The sequence below is a fragment of the Penicillium rubens genome (genome assembly GCF_028828025.1).
Source record: "Penicillium rubens strain IBT 27055 chromosome Unknown utg000003l_segment0_segment0, whole genome shotgun sequence".
NCBI lineage: Eukaryota > Fungi > Ascomycota > Eurotiomycetes > Eurotiales > Aspergillaceae > Penicillium > Penicillium rubens.
Genome location: NW_026890601.1, coordinates 9,172,310 through 9,193,098, shown reverse-complemented (window position 1 = coordinate 9,193,098; position 20,789 = coordinate 9,172,310). Strand labels below are relative to the sequence as shown.

Sequence of the window (20,789 nt, the reverse complement as noted above, 5' to 3'; positions counted from 1 at the left end):
TTAGCCACCGTCGAGCCACTGAACCCGCAAAACAACTCAATATCACTATTACCTGTCCCGCTGTCGATCTCTTTTCAGCTGCACTTCGACGGGACATGTCACTCCCCGAGTACCGGTCCATATCCTTTCCTCTCTCCTCCCCCTCTCCAATTATGTATCCCGGTTTTGCATTCGACGCAGAGTCTCCTTCTACATAGCTTCTTAACAAACGGCTTCCAACTCCAAGGTCACATCCAAAGTATCTCAGCACGCTCAAATGGGATCTACTTCACTGTCTATGCAAAATGTATAAGCATAATTGCTGCTGGATTCTTTTCTAATGGTCTAACAACAGTCTAAGCTTCCAACAACAAGGCTAGACTCTCAAAGATCAATAATGTTAACGGACAGAAAGAGCTTTCAAAAGTCAATATGATTAATGGGGTCGTCGTGAAGGAAGTTGCAAGCCATAGATGGGGCCATTGAACATATTACCGCTTCCAAAGGAGTTATATTGAACAGCTGAACCATTGTTCGTATTTATCAAACCGGCCCCATAATTGTTAAACACGAAAGGCGAGTTGCCAACTGTCAGTTCTTTGATTTCATCTGTTCCGGTACTGGGCACTTTAGTTAGCATGTTTAGAAAGTACACCAGCCCACTATGCGACATACCCGTTTCCATCCATCCATCTCTGAAGTTCGCCGAGCAAGCTTTTGTATCCATTATCCTCCTTGGAAGCAAATTTTACCATGGCACTATGGTTGGCGTGGATCCCGATGGAGTTATACCCATCTAGGGTTGCCGATTCCTTGCACACCACTTGTCCCACCATAGGCAGAGGCAGCTCCTCATAGAAGCATGTCACTTTGAGATTCCCAGATCCACGCAACATGCTCATGAAATCAAGCTGGAGGGACTGGATCAATTGATTCTCAGTCTCCAGCACCGTCAACAAACCCTTATTGGTAGACTTCATAATCCCCAAAGCTTTGGCAGGGATTTTGGACCAGTCAGCTATCCACGAGCCTTTATGAGGTGTTCCCATGAATATGACACCCTTTGTGGAAGTAAAGAGTTCTCGGAGATGGGTGTCCGGGTTATTTCGGGAAAGGAGTATGGCCATCTTGCAGACAAGACCGCCTAGGCTATGTGCAATGAAAATCAAAGGTCTTGATGATGCGTTGCAAGAGGCTCGATCTGTCGTCAGATTATTCAGGAGATTCGTAGCGTGGTCCCTCAGCCGATTTGATGATGCGACGGACTTTCGCAAAACATAGGCATCATAGCCATAAGTCAATATACGAGCTCGAGTGGTGATTTCAGCAGGGAAAAGCTCCTGTGGCCATGGAGCTGGCTGTTTATTTGCAGTCCAGGTACTTTTTGGAGCGGTCCAGGTAGTTCGTCGATCTCCAGTCAAACCGTGGATAAAGCAGATATCAAATGCTGCCTTAGGACACTCGTATAACACTTCAACACCATCCGGAAATAGAGGGGCTGACGGCGGATTCTGCGACCCCTCGCTAGCCTCGACACTGAATTGCAGTTTGGACCCAACGTGGTCGCCGCTCGGTGGCTCGACTCGAGGAACTTTTGAGGACTTGTTGAACCAGGGACGGTGGCCAAGTTCAGACATCCTTGAATGCGAGGCGTAAAATATACGTCTAAAGTGTCTTGTCGCAAAGTTTTAGAGTAAACTGAATTTCTGGCTTCAGGCGTAAGGTCCCAACCTTGATGCAAAGAAAAGATTCGATTGTTTGTGTTTGGCTAGACTGGAATAGAACCGAATTAATTGGGAAGAGGGGAACTTCCCTTCAAATGCAATGCACTAGTCTCTTGCCAAGTCATACTTGCATATTGCCTCTAGTCTATTGGTTGGAATCTGCCCACTTCGGATGTTCACGCAAAAGAGAAACGTTTATGGCTTGTTGCAGGAATGCCACGGGACAATGCATGAGTCTTGCAAGTCTGGGCGACCTCCATAGAGCTTACCGACGGGGCATCAAGTACTAGGACATCTCCCATCTCATGCGAGTACTTGTGTCTTTCATAGGACTAGTACTTCTATAAGTACAGATTATATCCCATCCTCCCACCTCAAAGTCTCTGCACTACAAATTACCTACTTTAGTAGCCTCCATAATGTCGTCTGCGAACCCTACACTCAGTCACATTTTGGGTGACACTATCAACTCCCTCAAAAAGGCAGAGAGAAACAGCGGTGATCCAAATGTGGGAAACATCCCCGCTATATTTCGCGAAGCAGCCAAGCGCATCCCATCCCTCCTGGTGTACTTCGAAAAATGCAAACAACATCTTGATGCAAATACGACAGCGGAGGACCTGCCTCGATCAGCCATTCGCACTATGGAAATTTGCGAGAGTAACGCTCTTCGGGTGAATGAGATCTTCTCAGGTGTGGTCGGAAGTTCAAATGCAGCTGAACAGTACCGGAGAGTTGCGCGGGGGGACCGATTGGAAGATCTGATGAAGGAAATACTTACGCATGCGATTCGAATCTCGAACATTAGCCAGCTTGCGGCTATAAGGGGCGCGGAAGTTGAGGAGCTCGGTAAAGCTCTGAGCTCTTTTGTGGCGATGAGTGCGTCATTGCCGGAAAACAAGGCGTCGTATTCTTTCAACAACTCAGGAAATGGGTATCAGAATATCAACAACAGTACCGGACAACAGTACAACAACACTGGTGCCGGAAATATGTTTACTGGCACAATTCAGGGCTTGCGGATGTCCAGATAATACGTGGGGAGCAATACTGATGTTCACTTACAGTAACCCCTGTATATAGCGAACCCGTATATAGCGAACCCGTATGTGAAGAAGCCCTATAGGTGTTTCGATAACTCACTGTTGTAATAATTTTTTATTTTCTTACACTATAAAATTCCCGATTCTTCACCCTCCCCCCTATGTGACAGAAAGTGATCAACAAAAAGTGACTGAATATAATCTGACTTGAAACTTCGAGTACATGAAGCAGCTTGGTGTGATTCTTCTGCGGAAGATGGCATGAATATTATCCAACTGCATTCAACTGGACGCTAGTCTTGCTTCAGCAGGAGAGCCAAGAATCGGGATTTTTGCAGAGCTTGCACCAGTACCCCAAGTTCAGGTTAACCTTTTACCTTATCCAGCAATAGTCCCTAATTAAATCAGTTAGTTACTAGGCTTTGGAAATGTGAGAGTTTTCTACGGGCGAGGAAGTAAAGAGGTATAGAAGTAAACCGATAGTAGAACGATTTTCGGCTATGGCTTTGTATCTAGAGTGATATCTATGACCTGGACGTTACACAATCCTCCATTTAGCGAACGTCCACGGGTTTCGGCCTATTGTACATATTTAATTCGGTATACACATCAATATTTTACCATATATTGCCCTCATCCTATGGGATTCGCAAGGTTAAGGTACAGTTCCAACGATGGAACAAACATGGAAGTTCCCAAGGTTCCATGGATGGATGGTTGACATCTCCACGTGCACGTGGTACGTTTCCAGCTTAAAGCTGGCTTCAAGCCGCCCACATGCAGGTTGACATCTCTTTCCTAGAAATATCTCCAATTTTTGCATAAATCATTGATTGGCTCGAGAACTCGATCCTTGTTATCTATATCCATATGTATTCTTGTTGTGTTGTCTTAAAGTTTCTAGGTTCCCCTAAAATTTCCATAAGGTTTAACCTTGAGCTTGTTTTGAATCTTAATATACTACGGAGTACCTAGGAACCTAGGTATATTTCTCACTAACTAGACTATGCTTTGAGTCCACATGATACCAACTGTTGAGCAAAGTGGACAGGAAAAAATATATAAACTTCGAAGTAGGCCCACTCAAATCGTAACATTTGGAGTTGGGGATCTATGTTGTATACGAACAATTTGCATAGACGGGAAACACTCAAAGAGACTTTTTAAAGACCATTTACTTACAGCTCCACTAGCATTTATAAAGCCGACAGGATCATAAAAAAAAAAAAAAAGGAAGTGAATGGTGACTCGTATTTGCGGCACGGCAAGGTCGAGTGGGGGTTAAGTATGATGAGATGGCTGTTTTAGTCTCGGAACATGAAACGCAGACGTTAGAGATAAATTGGAGGGCTCCGTTTCGAGATCTGCAACGTCAAAATGTCAAATCCTGGCGAATACCCCCCATGCGCACTATTATCACATGTCGATGAACCGAGATTCGAGATTAAGGTAGAACTAATTTAGGTAGTGCCATTGCATCTAGTTTGACCTTCGAAAAGAGATCAAGATCAAGATCCCGGAAACTTTGCCACGTTTTGCGATTGTGACAGACACCGAGTCTCCAGGAGGCCCTTGCTCGCAATCTGGCGATCTTACTCGTCGTAGTATGTAAATGCTGTAATTGCCCTTGGGCATTGATCTTGAGGGAATTGCCCCCGCCCTCGTGCGCTATGTACTTAGGCCCCAATATTCTCATGTCTGATTGTTCATATTTTGCGGATGTTGTCAAAAAAAGCTCCCGAAAACAAAATCCTTCCTTCCGAAGAGGTTCTTCGGCGTCACTTCCTCACTCATGGCGTCTTCCTCAGCCACACTCGTTCACACCCTTGGTCATAATACCTTGGGAAAGACAGATATTGCTGTTCAGTCGGTTCTTTTGACTATTGTCTTTCTTTCTGTCGGCCTGCGGCTATGGGCGCGACGGTTGCAGTGGATCTCGCTGAAATTGAATGACATGTTGATTATATTTGCGACGGTAGGGCTACCTATTTCATTGTCCTTCTAATATGTGGCGCGGTTGGTTCCCCGCAATATCTCGACAGGGCTGACTAGGAAAACTAGTTCTTTATGGTCGGTCGCTACGTGGTGGAAATCCTCATGGTCGTGCTCTGTGGAATGGGGCTGCATTCCACGGAAGTAGCCCAGGTCGGAGGCTCCCAAGTTCTTGTCCAATTCAATGAGGTAAGTCACAGTTTGGCATCTACGTCGTGTGTTTCTTGGGCTAAACCCACCATCAGCTTACATATGCGGGTGATCTCCTCTGGGTCACAGTGGTCGCCTTGGTCCAGTTGTCAATTCTCAACTATTATGTGCACAACTTCGGCCAGAGCACTATGATCTTGTTATCATATGTAATGATGGGTTTATGCTCGTCTCTCTGGATTGCGGGCTTACTTTCAACTGCGTTTTTCTGTACCCCACCGAAGAGAATATGGCTTGCCCACACCCCGGGTCATTGTGGTGATCGCAAAATGCTGCATATCGGTGTTAATGCGAGTGAGGCAATTATCAGCTTCTTCGTTACTATTCTCCCTACTCCCGTGATATGGGGCATGCCTTTATCGAAGACTAGGAAGATTTCACTGATGTGTATCCAAGTGCTAGGGCTGGCGTGAGTAACCAACCCATTATCGTATTCAAGCAATATATAGTACAGACCCAATGGCTAACCAATTTTCCAGTATCGTTGCCATTATTGCTATCCGCATGAAAACCGAGTTCGACCTTGACCCAGAAGATCCAACCTACAGCTCTGCCAGGAAGTCGATACTTTCATGCATCGTGCCTCTTCTGGGGATAATTGTTGCCTGTCTCCCGACCTTAGAGCCGGCCATCCAACGGATATTTGGTATGTCGGCGTCTCCATCTCCAGTCCACACGTCTATATGTGATCCAACCTTTGCGAAGTATTGGAAGACGACGGTTCTTTCGGGTAGGGGTTTGGAGGAACCAGAAATGCCTCTGGTCACTCTTACGCAGCCTTTCATGACGAAGATGGGTTATCTCGCTCCAGGGAATATTCAGGTCACTTCTCATTGGGAGATTCATTCGTCGCGGGGTTCGGCAAGACTTGATAGATCACCCGTGCGGCAGGCCTGAGGGTTTTTATATCGTGAAATTCGTGGCTTGTTTTGACTGAATTGCATGCATGTAGACTTAGGGTCTGGTACCCGAGATAGATTAAGTCCATTTTGTTATCTACTTCCCCGAAGATCGGTAATAAATGTCCTCGCCTGAGGAGTATCGACCACGCGGTGGACGTATATAGGTTGCGCTTTTAATTATTCCAGTACATCCATCTAGGTACTCTTTTTTGTTGCTTTATCGAGAGATCTATGTGTCAAACGTATTGAATATAAAATTGGTATATATAAAAGTCGGTGCCAAATTCGTACTCGCAGTGAAGTATATATATCTCAAGTATGACGATATTCCTACGCACTTGAATATGTTAGAATAACCCCGTTTCCTCCTTTGCATTATTCTACCGCAGTATGCAACGGGAAAAGTATGTATATTTTCTTCTTTGGTAGTTTGTTCAATAAACGTACGAAGGCGCAAACAGAGTATAAATCACATGTGGACATGATCAGGTATATACTCTCAATTTGGGGATTGAGCTCTTAACTTATATATGCCAGCCGCCCTTATTTTTCATCCCAACTCATGGTGGTTGGCCAATTGGCCTAGTGGTAAGGCATCCGTTTCCGGTGCGGGAGATCGTAGGTTCGAATCCTGCATTGGTCGTCAACTTTTTGCTTTCCTCTCCCATAGACAGACGGTAGGGGATATATTTTTACACTTTTGTTACTATTGGTTGATTGATTGTTGGCTATCCTTTGATTGACTGACTGATGGTTCGTGACAAGGTGGGCTGAGTTAGAATCACGTGTGGTTAGTTAGGGCTCACAAGCCATGCATGCCATCACCATTTAGAGGCAGCGACACCGATACAAACAGACATATGAGGGTGAAAATGGAAACACCTACTAGTACATAGTTATGGGCTGGATTGAATTGTTAAAGAAGATCATATAAACCAAACCGATCTGACGTGTTAATTTCCTAATTAGAGCGAGCTGCTTTATTTAAATAGAGACAGGAACTATATCTTAGGCGAGTGAATTTGAACACCTGGGATAGACGTACATACATGTATGTAACATGTGTGCGTAGAGACTACGAGAGATAAATTAACCGATCGACCTGTTTATTTCTCAACAATGGATAAATAGACGCTTCTAGATAAATATTTCTTTCTTGTATGAACGAATGGATATGTGAGAGATTGATGGATGGATGGGAGTAAGGGAAAAGGCCTCAAAGGACGTCTTTGACGAAGGTCGCACCCCGGTTGGAAAAGAAAAAGACATATCTACCTATCTATCTATCTATCCTATTATTATATAGAAGATGTACGTATATAATTATAATAAATAATGTAGACAGATAGAACAACAAAAAGATAACGACCAATGCAGGATTCGAACCTACGATCTCCCGCACCGGAAACGGATGCCTTACCACTAGGCCAATTGGCCGCCTTGTGTATTAGTTGTTCAGAAAAAGCCATTATCAAGAGAAATAGGACTAGCTAGAAAATAAATGGTTGGAACTACCTAGGTGGCTACATACAGTATACGTGAGTACGCAGATTGCACCCTGCAGATACTCTCCGATGGCTTAGTCGATGTTTGCTATACGGCGTTCCGAGCGATCACTACGAATGGCAATGAATAGATGAGATCCCAAAGGAGACGATAACCCTAACCAAGGAAGGATAGACAGCTTCTCAGGCACAAACAAACAACCCCTTAAGGAGGGCGTATTGCCCACCACCAATCAATTCCTCCTTCAAGAAACTCTGAATTAAGCATCCAGGGCAAAAGCATCAGGAGCGCAATCCCCGGCCTACATAGTCTCCCACGATCAGCCAGGATCATCCCTTGCATAGCAAGGAGGTGAAACAATGATCGTCGCGGACGTTTGTCGAGACCAAGCATTGGTACATTCCTGTCGAAGGAGAAAAGAATTCAGCCACCCCGTCAGAGCAGGGAAAGAAGCTTGAGGACTCGCCGCGAGGGATGTTGATGCCGCCGCACGAGCAGCCGAGGGCGAGGACGCAACGACGCCCCTTGATATCCCAGTTATGACAGAATGTCACGAAGACGATCAGTTCTGAAAAGATTAAGAAAGACCTGAGTCCCTCGACGGCGCTCGCATTCCCGCAGACGTTCGTTAATACCCCTTCTTGTTTTTATTTACTACATCCAGCTCCGTCGCTCGCCGGCACTTCCTTTCTTTCAGCTCAACCTACGGCAAAGGCCTATACAGTCAACACGATGGTCAAGACTACTTATGCCCTTACGCTTTTTGCGGCTGTCAGCTTGGCGGCTCCTGTTTCTCAACTTACTGGCCGTGCCGAAAAGCAGGTTTCAGCAGAGCACAAGAACATCCTTCAGGGGCTTCCCATCATTGTATGTGTCTATTGGTCCTTTAACGGTTTGGATACAAGAGAGGAAAACTAACACTAACCGATAAAACAGAACCAGCGCGATGAGTCTGAACCTGAGCACCACAACGTCATCGACGAGCTTCCGATTATTGGAAAGATTCTTGGCAACGTGAGTTACCCCTTGGGTGCAAATATTTCGAATAAAAATGTAGCAGTACTAATTGGAGCTTCAAAATAGGACAAGGAGAACCAGAACCAGCGCCGAGATATCACAAACGAGGGTATTAGTGGCTTGCCCCTCGTCGGAGGCCTGTTTGGCAAGGTATGTGTATTCAACCGGTAGTCGTCTTAAGGGATGGGATGTTGATGGGCCATTAGCACACACACACTGGCGGAGCAAATGGCGTGAACAAGCGCCAAGGCTTTGGCCAGAACTACGGCCAGAACGCCGGTCAAAATGAGGGTCAGAATTATGGTCAGAATGCCGGCCAGAACCAGGGCCAAAACCAAGGTCAAAATGAGGGCCAAAATGAGGGCCAGAACCAAGGTCAGAATGAGGGCCAGAACAACGGCCAGAATGCCAGTCAGAACGGAGAGAAAGGCTGGAAGCGTGACCTGGGAAGCAGCCTCAGGGGCATTCCCATAGTCGGAGGCCTTCTTGGAAAGGTACGACAGATATTTTCGGCAGTTGAAATACCCAGTAGAACCAGAACAAGAAAACTGACATGATATAGGACCAGGAGAAACCCTCTCACCGACAGGTGGAAACTCCTGCCAAGCACATCGATACTCGCCAGGCTGGCCATGCCAAGGGTGTCTTCGGTGTCCTGGAGTCTTTGACTAGCGGTCAGGTAAGTCTCTTTAGTGCGTACAGACGTGTATACGAGTGCTAATAATTCAAACAGCCCATTAACAAGGGCCAAAAGCGCGACGAGGAGTTTGAGGAACTGGAACCAATGGGCGACGTTCTTGAAGGAGCCGTTGCATCTGGTATGGAAGCCGAGTCTTCTGTCATGCCGGTATGTCATACTGCCAGCCGCGAGGAAGCCTCAAGACAAGAACAACAACCAATGGTGTTAATATCTCGACAGGTGCGCCGTAACGAGCCCGCTGCCCCCAAGGCCAACAATGGCCAACAGGCAGACCCAAAGAAGCCCAAGAACGAGCAGAGCAAGGGCCTGCTCGGTGAATTAATGGGCAAGAATGGTCTCGGTGCCATTAAGGGCAACTCCCACCACGGCCTTGGCCTCTTCCCAGTATGTGTTACCTAACCACTGACAAAGAAACCATCCATCAAGCTAACATCGGTCCAGATGCGCCGTGACGAGAAGGACCTCGAGACACGGCAAGCTCCCATCCAGGGCTCCACCCTTACCGGTGTTCTCCTCCAGGGTGGTGCTTTGGGAAAGCTTAGCAAGGCACTTTCTGGAGGTGCTGCGTCCGAGCCCGGTGCCATTCCCCCTCCAAGATCGGTGATGGTTCTTCTGCGGCCCCTCCCGACCCTTCGTCTGGTGTTGGTCCGCACTCTGGACCTGGTCTTGCTGCCCAGAAGCAACAGGCTGGTGCTGCTTTCTGAGTAAGTTATACGTGGGACAATAGTCTTGCGTCTGGTCTCTTTCTATTAGTCGAACAGATTGCCCAAGACGGGGTTTCATGACATCAGTTGGACTAGCCGAGCAAGACTGGGGATGCGCAATCGGTTACGCGGTGTTGCTGAGTTGTTATTTACGTATTCTAACAATGTCAAACGCGTTTTCAATGTTCCTTGATTCAGTTATAAACCGAAGCTTCGGTGTACAAAACACAGGCAATTTTGAAGTTTGGACATAGAAAATTAGAAACCCGCAGGAAAACCCTGCTACGTAATGAGACAGGCAGACGAAGCTGCAAGGAGTATACGCAAAAAAGCGAAACACAAAATTCGTTAATCGTAAAATCAAAACCGGCTTTTCCGGTCCGGACCACCCAGTTAAAGAGCGCCCTTGAGGGGTATCAGGTCGTTAAACGCGATGAAATCAAATAGCCAAACCGCTCGAGAGGAAAAGAAGTTCCGAAAGGCAAAGACCAGCCTAATCGGACTCATACATGTCCACATCGTCCACTACCACTGTCGTCCCCAATGCCTCTTTCCCTTCGCGGATCATTGCCTGCAGCTGCTTATTCAATCGCTGGAGACTCGCATCTTCTTCTCGTTCCTTGCGGCGCATCTTAGCAGCCTGTCGCTGTATATCAGACGCAGGAGTATCCTTCAACCGAGGGGATGGCAGCCCCCCTTGTCCCTTGGTAGGCGAGTGGGGTCTGACAGAAGAACAAGAGACCCGTTTAGCGAGCCGGGGCATCACTGCAGATTTGCGGCGAGGACTCGATGCCTGGAAAGTGCGTCGTGTGCGGAGTGACGGGCTAGCAAGCTCGCTGCTACCCACGAACGGATCCGAGCTCTCAGGGACCACCACCCAGCTCCGGTCGACCTCGTCATCTGGATATTGGCCGGGTACGGGGGTCGAGCAAAATATGTTCGGGCTGTACATGTCTTTCTCGGCGGATGGGCTGGCCGAGGCCTGCCAGCTGGATTCGAGGGTTGTTGCGGGGCTGGATGACAGGTCGTAGCCCTGCCCTCCTCCTGCATAGAACCCTCGGAAAGCGCCAGTCCAGCATAGATCGAGGACTTTGCTTACGGCTTTGATCACGGTCCGTCCCCAGCCTGTGGGTGTGGTGTTGTTGGGGCCATCGGGGCTTGCAGATATGACGCAAGAATCGCGGCGGCTACGCTTGCGACTGCCGTTGTAGTCTGCTAGATTTGCTGACTCGTCGCCGGAATCGAATGAGGGTGGGAGGAAGGACTCGCGGTACCGGTTCGGGCGGTAATCTAGCTCGGCAGAAGCGTGGGAATCGTTGCCTCCACTTCCGCTTACCGAGCGGTAGTTGGGGTGGATCATCGGGGACTCGGTGAAATTGGACTCAAAGTGAGACGAAAGTTTCTCTGTGTTACGTGGTCGCTTTCGACTGAGTGAAAGAGAATAGAGCGATGTGGAAGCCGTGGAAGCTGGCACCTGGAATAGCTGAGAGGGCGCATTTGAGAGGTCGAGTTTAGGTGGTGAAGCAGAGTTGAAGACAGCGTGCATGTCGGGCATTTTTAAAGGAAAGAAGAGAGTAAGATAAAAAAGAACAAAGAACAAAGACCAACAGATCAAAAGATCAAAGATCAAGATCGGAGACCCTAAAAAAAAAAAGGAAGAAGAGAAAAAAAAGCGAGAGGTTGGATATTGGCCGTGACGGGTTTAGTGTTTTCCAAGTCACCTCTCTGTCTCACACTATTTACACCCCCTACATGACCTTCTCATATCTCCATGGAGTACTCCATACGGAGTACGTGGATTCCCATATTGAAATTACAATCGCTGGCTGGTCCATTGTACTCCAGCTGCCTCCAATCCCTCATCACCATCAACTAACACGCACCATCCCTCGCTGCCCTGTCCCCCATCTCCCGCAATAACCGCCTCAAAGTGACTGTGAGCGTATTCCAGCACTTGATTGTCGAAGGTACCAGGCTGTAACCAGACGGCAGGGATTCCCACCGAGTGTGCTTCCTGCAGCACCTGGAGGGTCACAGCAGGGGGAGTCACCACTGAGAGGGAAGTTTGCGCCGGCGATGGCAAACTGGACGGTGAGGGGACTGTATCATAAGCGCGCGAGGGGAGGGTGATCTGCGCTGCTCGGGGATTGAGCGGAGTCACCGGCAGGGAGTGTTGATGATACCAGGCGAGGACTGTAGTGATTTAGTTCTCCATACAAATGCCAACAGAGTGGGTTCTCCTACTCTTGTATCCAAACTTATGAGTGTCATTGCTGGCCCCCGCCACCGCAAAGCGGGGGGAAGAGAAGAATCGCTTGACTGCTGCCATTGTAATTTGAATAAATTGATAGAATGAATTGATTTATCTTTTTAAAGAGTCAGATAGTCTTGGAAGGTTAATGTAGGTAATAGCAAAGGTTTTAATGTTGCAAAGTTGCAAGTAAAGAGAATAAAATAAAGCGCAACCTCGGCCGCGGCCGATGACGACTCTCCCTTCATCGCCATCTCCGACATTCGGCGACCCCCAACTCCCTTATTATTTCACCTCTTCACATTCATTCGCATGCCACCCTTTCTCCCCCGCAAGCGCGTATCCTCCGAGGACCCGCCCCCGGCCAAGCGCCAGGCCCGGCCCGATAGCCCTCAAGTTCCTCCCCAAGCTACCCATGCTCCGTTCCACCTCTCCGACTCCGACTCCGACTCCAACTCTTTGAGCGACGCACCTGAAGGTCTCCTCAACAAGGCCGATGCACTCCAGGCGTCTGATGAATCCGAAGATGAAGAAGAGGATATCGACTGGGAGGACGCGATAGACGCGAAGACCAGCGCCAATACACCTACTGTCGCAGCTCCGGAGCTACAGGACCTAGAATTGACCCTAGATCAGAATGAGACACACGTATCTGATCTCCTGGATGGTAAAAAGGGGCCTAGTAAGATCGAACGCCAAATCCGGATCCAGACACACTGTATGCATGTCCAATGCTTGCTTTTCCACAACGCTATCCGCAATGCCTGGAGTAATGATTCCAAAGTCCATGAAATCCTGCGCAAAAAGTTACCGGAAGGGATCCACAAGGAAGTCAAGAAATGGCGCATAGCGTCGGGCTTAGAACTGCCAGAGCCAAGACCTGAACCGCCCAAGAGTAAGAAGAAGGGCAAAAAGGCCCAGAAGAATAAAGACTGGAGTGATGGCTCGGAACGACTGGAGCCAGGCCGGCCGGACATGAGCCGTGGCGATCCTATCATTACGTTAATCAAGGTGTTGGTCGCATACTGGAGGAAGCAGTTTCGCATCACGGCGCCAGGACTGCGAAAGTATGGATACCGACCAGTATCTGCTCTTGAAACTGCAATCACCGAATTTCGTGAGGAAGAGCATGATCCAGAGCGCCATGGTGAGCGTATCGCCAACATCGACGAATTCCGCGCGATCGCCGAGAGTATGCAGGGATCACGGGACGTCGGCGCACAGCTCTTCACGGCTCTCGTCCGCGCTTTAGGCATTGAGGCCAGACTCGTGGGTAGTTTGCAGCCGCTGGGTTTTGGTTGGACCAAGGGAGAGACCTACACACCTGCCACACCTTCCAAGGCAGATAAGGAACCCGAGAGCAAAGGGGAGTCGCAAGGATCCGAGTCTGATACTGATCCAGCCGAAAATAAAGTGCCAACGAAAGGGCGCAAAAAGTTTGACAAGGATCTGCCATTTCCTATCTACTGGACCGAAGTTGCCTCACCCGTCACGAATGAGATCGTATCTGTCGACCCGCTTGTACTTTCCAACCCTGTGGCGCCATTTGCAGATACGGACCTACAAGCAAACTTCGAGCCTCGCGGTGCAAAAGCAGACCGGGCCAAACAAGTCATATGCTATGTTGTTGCCCACTCATCAGACGGTACCGCTAAAGAGGTCACAACAAGATACCTTCGACGCCGGACCTGGCCCGGCAAAACGAAGGGCTTCCGAATACCCTTGGAAAAAGTACCTGTAGGTCCACGCGGGCACTACATCGCCTTCGACTGGTTCGGGATGGTAATGCGCGGGTACCAGCGAGCCCGCAAGAGCAAAACAGCAGTCGACGAACTCGAAGAAACGCGAGATCTACAACCCAACCAGCCCGAGAAAAAGAAAACAACCCAAACGGTCGATACCCTCCAAAGCCTCCGAACCTCGACGGAATTCGTGCTAGAGCGCTTCCTCCGCCGCGAAGAAGCTCTCCGCCCCGGCGCCGAGCCCGTCCGAACCTTCATCGCCGGAAAAGGCGCCCGGGCCAAAGAGGAGCCAGTCTTCCGACGAGCAGACGTGCTAAAATGTCTCTCCACCGAAAGCTGGCACAAAGAAGGCCGCCAACCGAAACAGGGCGCGGTAGCCCTCAAGCGTGTGCCTATCCGCGCCGTGACGCTCATGCGCAAACGCGAAGTTGACGAACTGCACCGCCAGACCGGCGAGAAACCACTGCAGGGTCTGTACGCGCGAGACCAGACAGAATATATTATCCCCCCGCCTATTCAGGATGGCCGCATTCCCAAGAATGAATATGGTAACATCGACTGTTTCGTGCCGAGTATGATCCCCGCCGGTGCGGCGCATGTGCCCTTACCTGGTACTGTGCGCGTGTGTAAGAAGCTTGGCATTGACTATGCGGAGGCAGTGACGGGGTTCGAATTTGGGTCGAAGATGGCTGTGCCAGTTATTCAGGGGGTTGTTGTCGCGGCTGAGCATGAGGGTTTACTTAGGGATGCTTGGAAGGTTGAGGCTGCGGAGAAGAGGAAGAAGGAAGAGCTTAAGGCCGAGAAGAAGATTCTGCAGATGTGGAGGAAGTTTTTATTCGGGTTACGGATTATGGAGCGGGTGAGAGATGAGTATGGGGGTGGGGATGCAGATGCTGATCGGGAGCGCGATTCGCATAATCCCTTCGCTGCGCAGAAGAAAAAGCGGGAGGAGGAATCGGATGATGACGGCGATGGCGAAGAAATACCTGATCGGGAGTCGTCATATAATGCGATTGATCATGGTGGTGGCTTTCTCCTTCCTGGTCATGGAGATGATGCAGACGATGGGTTGATTGTTGAGCACCATGACCAGAAACGGAGTCACGCAGGTCCATGCCACACTGATGCCAATGACCCCGATGACAACGAGCCAATCGAATCTGGATCACTTGTTGCAGACTCCCTGCCCGTGTCTATCTCCTCGGGTTCAGACAATGAGGTGGATAACGGCGAGGAAGAAGTCGCAGAACCTGAATATGTACCTCGCCCGACACGACGAACGCGAGGCCGTCGGTAGAATAAACATATATACCATCCATACGCCCGAGGCTGGGAGAGGGCTGTGTATTCTATGTAGTACTACATAACGATCATAATTAATACCATAGCAGCAGTCTCTTGTATCAAGTAAGATTGTTCGCAAGTTTATGACAGAAAGAGCGAGTCCCTATCGTGTGAGGATGTTCATGACGGATAGCATTGATTTCTGAGTAACACTTGTAACGTTTTAAAAACAGTTACAAAACTATGACTACAAGCCCGCTACGAAGAGCGAGGTAGAACCCATCGGAAACCCCCTCAACGATTGCGACAGTAAAGATAAAAAGCCAGTCCAGGACGTGAAGTCAAACATCCCGTGATCTATCCATTTACTGCAGTTGAGAGGCAAGCGTACACCGTCTCATTTAGAGAGGAGTGGCCGAGGCAGTTGGGAGAGCACCACTTGGGGCACCGCCTGGGGGTGAACCACCACCACCTGGAGCACCGGAGTTCTCATTCTCAATGCCGCCCTCCTCAGTGTAATAAGCCGCAGGGGTAACCGTGGTATCCTGGGTAGGGTCCATACCAACTGTGATCCAAGCGAAGATTCCGTCGGAGATGTCATCGCCTAGATAGACGTATTCCATGAAAGGATCAATTGTATCGAGTTCTTCAGCGAGAATGCTGTCATCGGCGTTGGCCGTCAGCTCCTGCGTGTTGGTTGAGTACGGGGCGACCTCATCGACGGCGGAAATGAGATCCTGGTCGAAGAAAATCTGTCCAACGTGCGACGAGTGCGAGGTATACAGGCCGGAGATGGTTCCGTTTGCAAGAACCTTGGTTTCGTTGGCTGGGTGGGTGAGGACTATTGAACAAGTTAGTCGATATCGGGATCAATTCAACTAGCAGGGTGTGACAAATGCCACCGCGAAAACAGAAAGGCATAGTAGAAAAAAGACGGCCATAACCATGAAGAGAGGATCTTGTATCTGGGCACCTTACCGTGGATGTGAGTTGCCCGGCCAGTGTAATGACCTGGGAAGTTCGATTGGAACTGAATGACACCTTCCTTGTTACTTTTCTGGACACCTCGGTTGAAGGTCGTGTTGAGGTTGGTCTCATCGTCAGAGTTCCCGTTTCCACTGGCGACGACTCCAGAATAGACACCCTATGACGATCGATGTAAGTGGAACGGTTCATAAGTAATGCAGTTGGTGAAGAATTTACTTACAGTGGAGTTGCAGTGCCACAAGTCCATGTAGATGTCCGGAATGGGTTCGCAGGTGTTGGTGTCGATCAGCTGGATGTCCATGTAGAGAGGAATACCCTCCTGGGACTCCGCGATATTTTCACGAACTAGTTCACCCGTGACATCTAATCCGCGTTAGTAACTTTCAACCATAAAACAGAAATGGGGAGCTAACAGTAAGGTCCCTGGGTGACCTCAGGTCCGAGAATGCAGGTCGCATCGGTGCCAAACAACACATCAGGGTCGGTAGAATAGTCCACCCCTGTGAGATTGGAGTGATGCGAAGTATCCAGGGCGCTATCGGAGCGTGCCTTGAGCAAGTGGTTGGCTATGGGCTTGTTAGAACGTGATAGTGTTTGGCACTGACTTCAAAACATACTAGGCTGAAGACCAAGGCGGCGACGGATGGTCTTCACGGCCATGTGACGACGGGCCACGTTTCGGCTTTGCTGGCCACGACGCTGAAGGCGTGAGGCACACTGTGCAAGGCTGCGCGAGTGAACAGGGGCATTTTTCAGGAACGCAGCTCGCTCGGCAGCTTCAGCTTTAACATCATGTCCCGGGTGAGCAGACACAATGCCAGTCAGAGCAGTCAGGCCGATGGCAACAACAGCTGAGAGATGAACCATGATCGAGGTAATGAGGCAATTGAAGGCGAATGTGAATGAGGAAGTTGAGGATACCACACCTGGGTGTCTTGGGGTGCTTTATACCTTCCTGTTGCCTCCCTGGATAATACCAAGGCGGAGCATGGCTAGATTCAGGATAGACCAGTTTGTGATAAACGGCATTTGTATGAAGCTGACGAGGGATATGGAGTAGCTCTGCCTGAATCGACGAATGAAACGCGGAAGGTTTCTCAGCGAGAAACGCACCCTGGTAACTGCAGGCACCCCCAGCGGAGCTCAACCATCTATGAATAGGACTGCGATATCATAGGGCAAAGGGGTGCAATCGCTTGCCACCGGTAGGACATCGGGGGACATTGCGAAAGAGCTAGAGGTCTAGTTCGGCAGCAACTCTAACCAACTCTGTTGAATCCACCGTCGATCATGCTGGCACTATTTCCCTGCCAAGAAGATTCTAGCCATTGGGGGTTTCGCAATTTTGCATGCGGGGAATTAAGGACGCGGCCCAAGTATGATCTTCATAGAACAAGTCCTTGTCTGCATGGCACTAGGAGTCTTCGTCGTAACGTGCGTGACGTATCCGGTCTTGGCGGTCCCGCCCCGAGGTCCCCAGCGAGATCAGTCAGCGGAGAATGCAGTTCCGATAGCTTTGGCTGGATATCTATGCGATCAATCAACAGTGGACATGTCGAACTCCGAGTCTTGGTATCTGAAACCTTGGGGGTTTGATCAATGTAAGACGCGCGTGTTGTTCTATCAGAGGTGCATGTTCCCGTTCAATCTGTCTCCTTGAAAAACATCATGTTCGGGACCATCTACGGATGTTGCCAAGATGCTGATATAAGAACAGCAAAGGCTTGGCAATTGCTTCTGTCCGGAGATCTTTTGATGTCGAGGGATGGTGGATATTGGTAAATGTGGGTTTAGAGAGAATACGAAGCAACTTCTCATTAGTTACGGAGTACACCTCTGGGGTTGTTTTGCACACGCAACCTGAGGACTGCATTTTTAACTATGGAAATTTTTGGTACCAACCAATTGCGGTAATTGAATGGTCATCTACAAGAAGAGAAAAATCGTATCAAAAGCCATCAATATTGGATTAAATTATGTTACATGCATATTCGTGGATATCAGGGCAATGTCGCATGAGACCGTTAACGCATGATAGAAACAATATTCGAGTAAGACCCGCTGGCAGTGGGCAGAACTACGAAAAAGGCGAGAACAAAAGAACCGCCACAAAAGAAATAATCCGGTGGTTTAGGCCTCCTGCTGGATCACCCTGGGTGCCTGAGTAGCCTTCTCCTCCAATCCAATCTCGGCAGCAAAGGTGCTGTGAGGCTGCCACTTAGCGGAAGTGCGAGGAGTAGTCTCTTCCATCATCTTGTCAACCTGCTCAAGGGTCAAACCCTTGGTCTCGGGAATGAGGAAGTAGGTGTAGACAAAGGCACAGGTGCACAGAGAACCCCAGATGAAGAACACCTTGGGACCAAGGTTACCTTTGTCGGCCTCAGTCATGTAAGGAGTGATGACTGCGATGATGCAGTTCCAGAGCCAGTTGGACGCGGTGGAGAGGGCAACACCGCGGGACCGGATGGGCAGAGGGAAGACTTCACCGATGACGACCCAAGCACCGGGACCCCAAGTGCTAGCAAAGAAAAAGATGTAGATGCAAATGAATGCGATCATCGAACTGACAGCACTCTTGTTCTGCGTATCGGTGGTGACACCAACAATGGCGACAATGAACTGACAAACAACCATACCCAGGGCACCCCAAAGGAGCAAGGGGCGACGTCCGAATTTCTCGATGGTGTAGAAGGAGATGGGGGTAGAGAAGACATTGACAATCGTAGTGATCATGCTGATCAGGAAAGGATCATCAATTGTCTTGAGATCCTGGAAGAAGGTGGTTCCGTAGTAGAAAATGAAGTTCACACCAGTCCATCTATTGCTTGTTAGTGTCTCTTCGCTAGAAGGAGGATAGTAAGAGTAAGGCATACTGTTGCATCATCTGCAGCGAGGTACCCAGGATAGTACGACGAAGGTTGCTGTTAGGGTGCCAGAGGCTTCCGGTGAAGCAGCTGAACCAGGTGGTCCAGTATCCACCCTGGGGGATTGCCATCATTTCGTACTGATTGTTGGCGTCGATCTCATTCAGTTCGCGCTCGACAAATTCTGAATCCTCAGGCTGGCCACGGATACGAGCCAGCACAGTGCGAGCCTTATCCTTTTGGCCCTTACGGATGAAGAATCGAGGTGACTCGGGCAACATGAACAACCCAAGGGCCAAAATGAGAGCCCAGAGCATTTGGAGGGCAATGGGGATCCGGTACGACCCACTGTCTGTACGCTCCTGGGTGCCATAGTTCACACACGAAGCCAGCATCAAACCGATGGTGATGCAGAACTGGTAACCCGAGACGATGGCACCACGGACCTTGCGGGGTGCAATCTCAGACATGTAGAGAATGATGATAGCAGAGACAAATCCAATACCGAAACCGGAAATGAGACGACCGGCAACAAGAAGTCCGACGCTGGTAGAAGCGGTCTGCAAAACGACGCCGACGATGAAAATGGCGCAGCCAGAGATGATAGTAATCCGACGACCGAACCAATCAGCCAGATCACCGGCGATGAGGGCACCGAAGAAAGTTCCAGCGGAGAGAATGGAAACGATGAGCGACTTTCGAGAGGCAGGAATAGAGGTGGCATCCTAGGTGCGGTTAGTAAGATTCTGGAAACTAAGGGAGGGAGGTTGACACTCACCTCACCAAAGAACTCATGGAGGAAGTATTCCATGCCGAGAACACCATTGATGTAACCTGAGTCATAACCGAAGAAGATACCACCAAAGGCCGCAAAGGCGCACATCAGGTAGGCCTTGAATGTGACAGGGGCCTCGACAATCATGGCGTCGACCGGCCCAGACATGACTGCTCCACCAGGCATGGTAACGAGTCGATGAGAGTAACTGTGTTTAAGAGAAATCCAGAAAGAGATGAAGTGAGACGTCTCAAAGAAAGATAATGTGGGGTGAGAGATGGAGAGGGAAGAAGAGGAAAGGAAGGGACTGGGGAGGAAGAGAGATTTATATTGTGGAGGAAGAGAGAGACTTGAGCTTTCCTCAGGCCTGCCCCAGGCCCTGCAAAAAAGAAAAAGAAAAAGAAAGCAAACGACCGGGAAAATTATGATCTAATCTAATCCATATTCGGCTTGGTTACTATCGGCATGAAATACAAGAGGAAAGTCTAGAAATCGGCTGGAATGACTGTGTAGCCAAGCCGGCTCTGGAAAGCTGACCACGCGATAGAAACGGCAAGTATAGAAAACCGGGGAAGTGCTACATGGTCTAAGCCGTAAGACTGTACGGTCAGAGGATCTGATTGGCTGTAAACCTCCAGAAATGATCCACCTATCCCTGTCTCATCGGCTATACAACATAGGAGGGTCAAAGTGACCAAACACCAAACCACTTGAGGAACCAAAACCAAACAGAGCCTCGGGCCTAGAAACCGGAGATGTCCACTTTGGGAGAGAGGGTCCGCGGGGAAGTGAACTCTAATTGGTTCCAAGGTTGCCATGGGACTGTGCGCCACGTGCCCAAAGAATTTTCTTTGGTTTTTCTGTGACTCCAACATCTTCCCCAGGTTTTTTCTATACTTAGTACACTACCTACCTACTATTTTAACTTATTTTGGCAAAGACAAAGTGACTCGCTTATGAGTCTGGTGACCTAGAGGAACTGTGGTTCACAGAATACCTCTAAGCTAAAACCCTACTGTATTCACATCAATGTCACCTTGAGGGCAAGCCGAAGCACAGACCTTTGGGGACGCCACAAAATCACACTCTCCCCTTTACTTTTAAGGGAA

At 49.1% G+C, this 20,789-nt stretch overlaps 9 protein-coding genes across 9 annotated transcripts; 4 read left to right on the top strand and 5 right to left on the bottom strand.

Moving 5' to 3' along the window:
* Nucleotides 1-415: 415 nt before the first annotated feature.
* Nucleotides 416-1,616, bottom strand: N7525_009751 (uncharacterized protein; the record flags this gene model as incomplete). Its single annotated transcript, XM_002563806.1, has 2 exons — nucleotides 416-599; nucleotides 655-1,616. The coding sequence occupies 2 exons, from the start codon at nucleotides 1,614-1,616 to the stop codon at nucleotides 416-418; spliced, it is 1,146 nt and encodes a 381-aa protein (XP_002563852.1).
* Nucleotides 1,617-2,122: 506 nt separating this feature from the next.
* On the top strand, nucleotides 2,123-2,737 carry N7525_009750 (uncharacterized protein; the record flags this gene model as incomplete). The annotated part of the gene is made up of 1 exon (XM_002563805.1): nucleotides 2,123-2,737. One exon carries the CDS (start codon nucleotides 2,123-2,125, stop codon nucleotides 2,735-2,737), a length of 615 nt encoding a protein of 204 aa, XP_002563851.1.
* A 1,801-nt stretch (nucleotides 2,738-4,538) lies between these two features.
* On the top strand, nucleotides 4,539-5,845 carry N7525_009749 (uncharacterized protein; the record flags this gene model as incomplete). Its single annotated transcript, XM_002563804.1, has 4 exons — nucleotides 4,539-4,721; nucleotides 4,808-4,927; nucleotides 4,984-5,357; nucleotides 5,428-5,845. The coding sequence occupies 4 exons, from the start codon at nucleotides 4,539-4,541 to the stop codon at nucleotides 5,843-5,845; spliced, it is 1,095 nt and encodes a 364-aa protein (XP_002563850.1).
* Nucleotides 5,846-8,088: 2,243 nt separating this feature from the next.
* N7525_009748 (uncharacterized protein) lies at nucleotides 8,089-9,775 on the top strand (the record flags this gene model as incomplete). The annotated part of the gene is made up of 8 exons (XM_002563803.2): nucleotides 8,089-8,223; nucleotides 8,293-8,370; nucleotides 8,440-8,523; nucleotides 8,580-8,867; nucleotides 8,936-9,052; nucleotides 9,107-9,220; nucleotides 9,293-9,457; nucleotides 9,515-9,775. Coding segments are annotated over 8 exons (1,242 nt in total), but the record flags the coding sequence as incomplete, so codon positions are not given.
* Nucleotides 9,776-10,270: 495 nt separating this feature from the next.
* On the bottom strand, nucleotides 10,271-11,332 carry N7525_009747 (uncharacterized protein; the record flags this gene model as incomplete). The annotated part of the gene is made up of 1 exon (XM_002563802.2): nucleotides 10,271-11,332. One exon carries the CDS (start codon nucleotides 11,330-11,332, stop codon nucleotides 10,271-10,273), a length of 1,062 nt encoding a protein of 353 aa, XP_002563848.2.
* A 258-nt stretch (nucleotides 11,333-11,590) lies between these two features.
* On the bottom strand, nucleotides 11,591-12,106 carry N7525_009746 (CoA-binding protein; the record flags this gene model as incomplete). The annotated part of the gene is made up of 2 exons (XM_002563801.1): nucleotides 11,591-11,970; nucleotides 12,022-12,106. 2 exons carry the CDS (start codon nucleotides 12,104-12,106, stop codon nucleotides 11,591-11,593), a joined length of 465 nt encoding a protein of 154 aa, XP_002563847.1.
* Nucleotides 12,107-12,340: 234 nt separating this feature from the next.
* On the top strand, nucleotides 12,341-15,067 carry N7525_009745 (Rad4 family protein; the record flags this gene model as incomplete). Its single annotated transcript, XM_002563800.2, has 1 exon — nucleotides 12,341-15,067. The coding sequence occupies one exon, from the start codon at nucleotides 12,341-12,343 to the stop codon at nucleotides 15,065-15,067; it is 2,727 nt and encodes a 908-aa protein (XP_002563846.2).
* Nucleotides 15,068-15,455: 388 nt separating this feature from the next.
* N7525_009744 (intradiol ring-cleavage dioxygenase) lies at nucleotides 15,456-16,908 on the bottom strand (the record flags this gene model as incomplete). Its single annotated transcript, XM_002563799.2, has 5 exons — nucleotides 15,456-15,895; nucleotides 16,033-16,198; nucleotides 16,262-16,404; nucleotides 16,455-16,607; nucleotides 16,659-16,908. 5 exons carry the CDS (start codon nucleotides 16,906-16,908, stop codon nucleotides 15,456-15,458), a joined length of 1,152 nt encoding a protein of 383 aa, XP_002563845.1.
* Nucleotides 16,909-18,171: 1,263 nt separating this feature from the next.
* Nucleotides 18,172-19,866, bottom strand: N7525_009743 (sugar porter family MFS transporter; the record flags this gene model as incomplete). Its single annotated transcript, XM_061214845.1, has 3 exons — nucleotides 18,172-18,859; nucleotides 18,915-19,630; nucleotides 19,684-19,866. 3 exons carry the CDS (start codon nucleotides 19,864-19,866, stop codon nucleotides 18,172-18,174), a joined length of 1,587 nt encoding a protein of 528 aa, XP_061069276.1.
* Nucleotides 19,867-20,789: the final 923 nt, after the last annotated feature.